This window comes from Frankliniella occidentalis, unplaced genomic scaffold (genome assembly GCF_000697945.3).
Source record: "Frankliniella occidentalis isolate FOCC.00 unplaced genomic scaffold, Focc_3.1 Scaffold11, whole genome shotgun sequence".
NCBI classification, from domain to species: domain Eukaryota; kingdom Metazoa; phylum Arthropoda; class Insecta; order Thysanoptera; family Thripidae; genus Frankliniella; species Frankliniella occidentalis.
In genome coordinates this window covers 818,109-827,167 of record NW_026267141.1, presented here as the reverse complement: position 1 = coordinate 827,167, position 9,059 = coordinate 818,109, and the positions used below count along the sequence as shown (strand labels likewise).

The window sequence follows — 9,059 nt, the reverse complement described above, 5'->3', positions numbered from 1 at the left end:
CTCTCTCTCTGTGCATCATAGACGATCGAGCCTGTGCGTGTGTGCGCGTGCACGTGCGGAGCGTGCGACCCGAGATGACTCACTGTGCGCGCGCGGAGCCCTACGGGAGAGAAAGGCGGGCGTCTAACTGGTCAGTGGCGTACACAGCTGAGTGAGAGAGAGAGAGAGAGAGAGGGGGGGGGGGAATTGCATTGGGCATGAACATGTAGATCATACAGTAATATTCCATTTGGTTCCAATGCGCATGTTCATGACTAATGCAAGAGTATTTCATGTATCGAGCAAAAAGGCGTTTTAGGATGTAGGTGGTAAAACAAACTACAGAGACGCCAAGGCTTTTTGTTTTTCCTTAACTGGGATCAAGGATCCAAAGGGCTTCGCTTGATTCTGAAGTGTGTATCCGACCAGACCGGTCGTTTTAAAGGGCTCCGAAAAAGAGGTGAAAGGAACCAGAATGTCAACAGGCGCGTGCCACAGGCAGACACCAACACAGACACACACACAGAAGCGCACGCACCTGGAGCTATCTCTCCAGGCAGGTCGGCCCCAGAAAGAGTCACTTGGGCCCATTAGCACGTCTAGCGACAACGCGCCGGACTAGCTGATGGCACAATTAGTATCCGTAACATGACTCTGTATGATGTTCCATGAAAATCTCGATGAAAATAATGCGCTGTAGTAATCTCATCACTATAGTGGCTCTCTAGGTGTTATCGATGCGTAAGGGAGGGGACAATCACTCTTCTGGGAAAACCGGAAAAAACCTTTGCCAAAAAGATACGCCATGCCCAGGATAGCGCAAAAGCTCAAAAGGTATGGTCGTCGAGGTTCATCGCCCCTTTCCCGGGAACGCACATGCTTGCAAGGGCGTGACGCTTGTGGCTTACGCACACACACCGACATAGACACACACACACACACAGAGGCGCACACCTGTCCACAGCGCAAGCGACCGCGGCGGTCAAGTGCAACAAACACGCCACACCGGTCGCACCGCCGACAAAGGGCCCAACCACACTGTCAGGTCAAGTGTCGACTTCGTGATATTCCGAGTGTACGCCGAACGGTCGCGGGTCCGTCTTCTCTCCTGGGAGTGTCCGAGGTGCTGCAGCACACCAGCTCACACCACCTTATTTGCCTCAAGATATTGAACCCGGCAAAGTCTCGCTGATTTGCGTCCTTCTCCTCACTCCTTTGCAGTGTGCATCATCTCCTGAAGGTCCCCCAAACCCCCGAGCTAAACAAAAGCACGGCTAATTGTACAGGATTCGGGGCGGGGCTGCTGTTGCCTCGGCCCTGGCCCTCCACACTCGAGTGCGGGAGGAGCCTCTCTGTGCCGCACCGCGCCGCGCCACGCCACCACGGCGCCACGCGCGGCTAGACCGACCCGACCCCTTATACGGTCCCGGCAAGGCCTCAACGGCCTCAGACTGGTGTGCGTCAGGATCTGCACTGGAATCCAAAACACTACCCTGCGAGGAAAAACTGGTGCATACCGCACACCACAACCGGATGTGGATTAAAAGAAATTGAGGGTCAAGGCCGCGGGGCTCGACCAGCTGGGAGGAGCAGCCCTAGCCTCCGACAAGGCGACGAGGAGCCACGCGCGCGCATTTCAAACGGACCTAGCTGGTGATCAAAGAGCACCGGAGCCGCACAGTCCGGCGCGGGCTTCAGGAGCCAGCTCCAGGAGCCCCAGGACGACTGGACTGGAAAAGGGATCAGACCAGATCCGGCCGGCAAACCAGACCGGGGCTGGGCCGCCGGGCCGCGTTCTGCGCAGCTCCGCGCGGGCCGATCTGTGCAGGCGGGCCGGGCCGGGCGGAGCCGGGCGGAGCGATCTCATGATAGCAGGCTTACGGCGCGAGGATGCGGAGAGCCGCCGGCCCGCCGCTAGTCACGACTGTTAGTCCTGCCAGCGGCAGGGCTGCAGGGCCCAGCCCGGCCCAGCCCAGCCACGCAGGAGGCCACGCAGAAGCTCTGGTCCCTCGCCTGCCTCCGCACACTGAAAACTGCGTAATGACGCATGTTATCACTAGATGATAACGCGGTGCACATTTCAGTTTTTGTGGAATATTTTCTAAACGAGAGCTGAAATTCAATTTTTGAAAGCACCAATGAATTTCCCCTAAAATTTTCGATCAAACGAGCCTACATGTGATAGGGTTCTGAACAAAGGTTCTCTAACAACACATCTTATTCCGTATTATTATTATTTGAACTCCGAATCCTATCACATGTAGGCTTGTTTGATCGGAAATTTCGCGAGAAATCTGATGGTGCGTTCGACCATTAAATCTCAGAGCTCGTTTAGAAAATATTCCACAAAAAATAAAATGTGCACCGCTTTATCATCAAGTGATAACATGCGTTATTACGCTGTTTTCAGTGCACGAGGTCCCACAGGATCCGCAAGACTCACAGGACCTACAGGGCCCTCGCAAATGCACTGGTCCCTAGGCAACCTCCGCAGGCAGGACCCACAGTAGCCGGGAGGAAACCCGCAGAAGCCAGTGACTTCCTTACGTTCAAAACGAGTTCCAAACAAAACGTCATCACAAAATACATCCATTTTATCCTATTTTAAGTCTAGACCGAATGAGAAATTATAAGAATACGCAATTAATTAATTAAGCAAGTGACATTTGATTTGCAAAGTGCAGCACGCATTTTTACGAATGTTGCCAATTTTCGAACCATTGTGCCCTAATTCCCAACCTAAGATTGTGGATCCACGCGCACAATCCCTGAACTTTAACAAAGTTTTCTAAAAATAAATTTGTCATTGAAGTTAATAAAATAACAAACTTACGTGCGGCATCTGCATCCACACAAAATCAAAACTGACGATCTTTAATAATTTAATCGGCTTTTATGAGCCATATGCGAGGCCATATGACACATTCCACCAGAAACACTGTTCCGGGCGACATCTGATATTGTCTGACGAAATAGCGCGTACATCGAGGTATACAGAGTAGATTTGCTTCTTGGCAGAGAGGCAGAGACCATCGGGTGCATTGAACCAGTTCGCACTTGGGGTACAGTCAGCAGCCGCCCGCCACCGACCGGGACCACGGTGACACTTAGCACCTGCACGGCTAACTGCATTTCTCCCTCTCTTTCTCTCTCTCTCCCTCTTTCCCTCTTTCTCTGCGCGTGTCATGCGGGCTCGTCGTCCCGTTGTGTCGTCTGGTAGTGACCACCACACGCTTCAATGATAATCTCTGCGCAACTACTCATATACCCGCCCGATCCGGTATGGCCTGGTGCGCTAGGCAGCTCTAGGGCCGGCTAGCTAGACTGGCTCTAGTCTAGTCCGGCTATCTCTCCGTAGTAACGGAAGACACCGTGTGGACATGAGCGTGCGCTCGCTCGGATGGACACATGGGGAAGATTCGTTTAACCTAGATTTTAAATACTTCTACATCAACGTACAAAACCAACAAAGACTACTTTAAAAAACACGGCTACTAGTTGTTCGTGCACGCACTTACATTGGTGTTCTCGTCCTTGTTACACACCTGAGCTATCACCAACAGGCACCTTGGCTCTGGCTGGGTAGCTCCCGCACCCTCGCTCATCAAAGCGAGCGGGCTCTCGGCACCCCACCTGCAACACACAATATGAAAGAAACGCTTCAGAAAACGAAAATATTGCTGGCCCTCAACTCAAAATTTATTGCAAGTCTATTTGTACATCTAACAAACATTTTCCACTTTTTCTGTAAAATCACGCCAGTCCAAGTGCAATTAGGTTACTCTAATCTCTTGACACTATATTTGTATGTAATGAAAAATCCTTGCAAAAGTCAAAGAGCGAGCTTGAGTTCTCCTTTCATTTTGAAGGCCCGTTGGTGTGGCAGTGGCAGTTGACCCCAGCTGGGGCTTTTCTGGATCGGTCGCACACAACAACTATGACTGGACGCAGACCAGACAGCCCACGAGCAGGGCGGGCCGTGGCCCCCAAGGCCCGCGGCTGGCCCGCTCCTGCCGTGGCACCAACGCCTCCACAAGAATGACGCAGCACCAGAGCACCAAAGCCGGAACAGAATCGGCGAACGGAAGCCGCCCATGAGACGGAGAGAGAGAGAACGCCCCCAATACAACTGACTACTGTGTTCAGCCCGCCACACCCCCAAACTTCCTCCACTGCATCCGGTAGGTCCGGCGGAGCTCCAGCGCAGTCTCTCCAGCGGGCCCTCCAGGACGCCTCGGGAAGCACTCGCGGCGGAAGGCTCCAATCCTGATATGACTCTGCGGCCAATTCAGCAAAGGGATATGACTTCCTCTCAGTGCAGTGTAAAGAATGTCGATGAATTCTTTGGATCTAACACAGTCCATAGCACAACGACCCATTAATTAACTTTCATATAAAGTCAATAAACAACACTAATATACATAACAGCTAGTTAGCCATCTAGGCCATCTACTTGCTCTTGAAAATTCTGATTTGTTTCTTGAAGAGTTATTTAATATATGCTTAAAATTAGTAAGGGTAAATAAATTTGCGATTTTACAAGAAAGAGACAATATTTTACATGCATGAAGACGGGCAAAAGTGTTTACGAGGCAGTGTGTGAAATTGTTTTCGAAAGGGTACCGACCGCATGCGATGCGTATACGCACTCGGTTGTATAAATATTTCATACCGGCCACTCACCGCGGGGCGGGGCGGAGCGGGGCGGAGCGGGGCGGAGCGGGGCGGGGCGGAGCGGGTAAGGCTTACATGCTGCATCCCCAGTGAAGCGAGACAGCTTCCGTTTACGGCTTTAGCGAGGCGCACTAGCGAAAGCATCCTACTTCACCGACAGCTCACTCACTCACTCCGTCACTCCCTCAAACTCACTCAATTTCTGGACTCAACTCACAACGCAAAAAGTGTACGAGTCTGTTTACATATAATTAATTGAATAAGTTATAGGTAATATACAACGCTTGATCATTCTTCGTCGGCTACGAAGAATAGAGTTTTGCATTTCTAATCTATTCTTAGTATAAGCATTTGGCAGTGTACGCTGTGCCCCTACTTAGTCTGCGCGCCGCCCAGCGCAGCGCAGCGGTAGACAAACGAGGTCCTCTCTGCGTGTAAAATAGAGTGACATGCTGCACCTGTCCCCCAGTAGGGGAGAGGTCAGAGCGCCAAACCCTCGGCCGCTAGCGAAATGCTCTTTGCTTCAGGGGATTGGGGGCAAGCACATTTCATGATATCATGTTGAAACGAGAAAAACGCACCCATCCCATACAAAAGGCGCAATTTTCAGCTTTTGCAAAAACATTTTTCCAATTTTTATTTTTTCCACATTATTTCTACCTTGCAGCGCGTATGAGAGTGAGGCAGGCAGGGGCTTCTTTTCCTAACTTCCTTAACCTCACGGGGGAAAAGAAAATTTCTGCTGATACGGTCGCACCACGCGCCAGCCCCAAACCGGCTCGGCTCAGCTCAGCTCAGGGGGCGGAATGAGTCGCGCGGCAAGGGTGGCGGCGCCGCGGCGGGGGCCTTTAAGTGAGTTACGCCCCGGGCCTGAGCAAGCAGGCCGCTCAAAGCACGATGGGACCTACGCCCTCGCGGTGGTCAACTGTGGTCACGCAGTGGTCACGCTGTGGTCACGCTGTGGTCACGCAGTGGTCACGCTGTGGTCTCGCCGTGGTCTCGCCGTGGTCACGCTGTGGTCACGCTGTGGTCACGCTGTGGTCAAGCTGTGGTCACGCTGTGGTCACGCTGTGGTCACGCTGTGGTCACGCTGTGGTCGCACTGCGGCCACATTGTGCTTACACTGTGGTCACACTCACCACTTACCGCGCGTCATAGCGGTCGACCTGGCGGCGAGTGAGGCGGAGAGGTGACGGCCGCTATCACTGACACACGGTCGTGACTCACGACACAAAAGCCTCTCCTTATCAGGTGCTGTCATAAACCTCCGCGTCTTTCGACGCGCACACAATTTTGGCGCGTGCGTGCTTCAAGACGGGAAGCGACGATATCGCCATCGTTTTCACAAGTCGCCGGATTATGGGACGGAAATGCAAACACGATTGCAAGGGCAAGGAGCGAATGGGACGCTGTTCCTTTCATGGCCAACACATAAGTAAAAGAGGCACATGGAGGTGAAATCTCGACACGATTAGGGCCCTGGGATCGTCAAAGTTGACGCTCGCGCATTTTTAATAGCAAACGATTTCGACAAAGGCAAAGTGCCACCCCAGCACAGCACTCGACAACCACCTCGTCTCTGTACTCCTACCGCACCGTGTTACCCCCGCAGACGCACACACACGGGGGCAGCGAGGTCCCGAAGGTGCCGAAGGTGCCGAAGGTCCCGAAGGTCACGGCCGCTAACGCCCCAGAGTCACGCGGGGAGACTCCGCCGCGCTCGTCTGCCTTCCGGTGCCGGCCCGGGGATGTCACCGGCGCTAACACCCCCGCACCCGAACCAGCCCAGGCACCACCGTGAAAACGAAAAAACAAATTGCTCGCCGCGAGATACCCTAGCCCTAGGATGCTAATTTATCGTCCATTTCTCAGCCAGAGACAATGTCATCATTACTGATAATCCCCGTCCCCCCCCCCTCCCTCTCTCTCTCTCTCTCTCCCCCGCACCGCGGTGCACGACTGCATCCAATCAGCAAGCGGTGTACAGATAACGAGCACAGACCAATAAGTGACGAATAAAAATTGACAGGAAAGAGGGAAAGAGGGAGACTGGGAAGGAGCGGACACAGAAAAAATGTAGACAACGTTGGCGGCGGCGTAACTCCAGGGCGTAAGTGACTCCGAGCGAAACAAACACGCGACTGTGGGAAAGACAGCGTCGTGAGCGCGCGGAGAGAGAGAGAGGGGGGTGGGAAGGGGGAGAGGGAGGGAGAGGGAGGGAGAGGGAAAGAGGAAAAGGCAGGGGAGAGAATAAAAAGAGAGCAAACAATAAATCGTGCAGTCGATTTACGACATTCATAGCTGACTTCAGGAATGAACAACACATCGGCCGTTCCTCTCCAGCCCCAGCCATCCTTTTCCGCTCCCGTCCCCTCCCTCGCCATCCCCTTTCCCCTCCCTCCACCTCTCTCTCGTCGATGGGAACGGCAGAGGGGGAGCCTCAAATGCCTCGACCTTCTCTACTTACTTACAGTTACGTACCCAGCACCCAGCACGACCCCGCGGCGCCAGGCGCGGCGAACCAAAAGACAAAGTCTGCTTCAAATCACTCCCTGGTCACACACACACACACACACATTCAAGCGCGTCTCAACACACACACACACACTCGCCCTAGCGTGTAGTAAATAGGCCAATGTCAGACAGACACATGGCTTCCTTTGGGCAGCAGAAACGGCGGTCTCGTTCACAAACCGCACACCCGCGCACACCCACACATCATATCTCAGGGGCGCTTTCGGGGGCAGTGTAGAGCTGCGCTTTTTGACAGGGGGGTCACCCCACCGGCTCGACAGGCGCACACCTCGCCGCGCCGCCCTCAAGAGTGACACAGGTCGCTCGTGTGATCTCTCGCGCTGAGGTAATATATGTCGACCCCTGGTCGGGCCCGGCTGGCGTGCCGCCGCCGCAGGGCGCAGCGGCCAGACCGCCCCTCGTGGGGCTTCTACACGGCGGGGGAGGAAGGGGGAGGAGGTGACCTGTTAGCTCGGGTCAGCATCAGGTCATCACCCCCCCCCCCCTCTGCCCCAGGCCATCTCGGCACAAGACCCAAGATGACCTCACACAACGCAATCCTTGATGTTCACGTTAATAAGCAGTGCGGATAATGCCAATGAGAAACAAAAAGACACTACTACCAGACACACACACTGGTAACCCAAAGTGTAGGAAAGTTAAAAACCTGCAGGGAATTGAATTCCGTCGAATTCTCACACTCATCTTGGGTATACGAAAAGAGATTTGTAGTATTTTATGGGTAGCCATTAAGATTTACTCGACCCCAAGTGTGTGGATGGTAATTCACACATCTGCAGGTGTGTGAAATTATGTCTTAAACCGACAGGTCTGCGTATGGATATCCGACGCACTTGCACAGATACTATTATCTGAGTGGTCGACCCCCCTCAATAAACAAAAACCATGTGCGAAGTTAAAAACTTTGCCGACACTCCACTGACCTGCTCCCCTACTGTGCGAATCGCCCCCCCCCCTCCCGCAAAAACACATATACACACACACGAGCACACACACACACACACACAACTCCAACTCCCATCCTCCTTCCCTTCCGAAGCGCTGCCGCGATCCTCGTATTCGCGGGCACGCGCCAAACCCCTCCCCCTCCAACGCCGCCGAAACGGTTCTGGCGCCACTTGGCGCCGCCTGGCGCCCCCAGCCGGGCGCTCTTCTACTCTCCTCGCGATGTGACCCAGTAACGCTCGCCCCGCCCCGCCCCGCCCGCTGTGCAACGCGAGTTGCTGCACAGCCCCGCGCCTCGCCACAGCGCGTCTGCCGAGAGGCAGGCGGGACTTCACTTATTCACGATGACGAAAGCGATCATCAGCGATTATAATACATCGGTACACATGCGAGGCCGTGCCTGACGAGGAGAGAAGACATACTTTATAGTTTCACTGCGTAGTTTTATTTCGTAAAAACAACCATATTTGAAGGGGAAAACGAAGAAAAAGATACAAGCAAACAAACTTTTAGAAAATAAAGTATAAAATCGTTAAAACACATTTCTTAAGAACTATTTTATTTTTTGAGTCGGGCATGTGAGACGGTCGCGCCCGGCGTTTCCGTACGTCGCTGCAGTCGCTGTGACACATGTGAGACGACGTACGTCGCCGGGCGGGGAGACAGAGTGAGACGCGTCGCGGAGCACCAGAGTGACACCGGAGTGACACGGAGCGACACAGAGTGACACCGGGCAGAGTGACGGGAGTGACACTTTCCCCCCGGTGGTCATTGCAATAAGCCGGAGGGCGGCGCGGGCGGGGCCTTCGGGCGGACCGGAAATGAGTCTCATATGAGCGACATACAGAACAAACGTTCAAAGTCATACGTAACTCTCTCTCTCTCTCTCTCTCTCTCTCTCTCTCTCTCTCTCTCTCTCTCTCTCC

The 9,059-nt window shown here is 53.6% G+C and overlaps 1 protein-coding gene across 4 annotated transcripts in view; it reads right to left on the bottom strand.

Moving 5' to 3' along the window:
- The window catches only part of LOC113215724 (mitogen-activated protein kinase-binding protein 1), a 106,577-nt gene that overhangs the window by 67,255 nt on the left and 30,263 nt on the right, over positions 1 to 9,059 (bottom strand). For 2 of the 4 annotated variants that reach the window (XM_052277619.1, XM_052277616.1), the window contains exon 2: positions 3,498 to 3,612. The exons of 1 other annotated variant lie outside the window; for it this stretch is intronic. Coding sequence is in view for 1 of the 3 variants with exons in the window: in XM_052277616.1 (XP_052133576.1) it covers positions 3,498 to 3,499 (2 nt within the window). In the remaining 2 variants the exon portion in view is untranslated. The remainder of the gene's footprint in view (positions 1 to 3,497; positions 3,613 to 9,059) is intronic. One more of the 4 variants, XM_052277618.1, reaches the window with a different exon arrangement.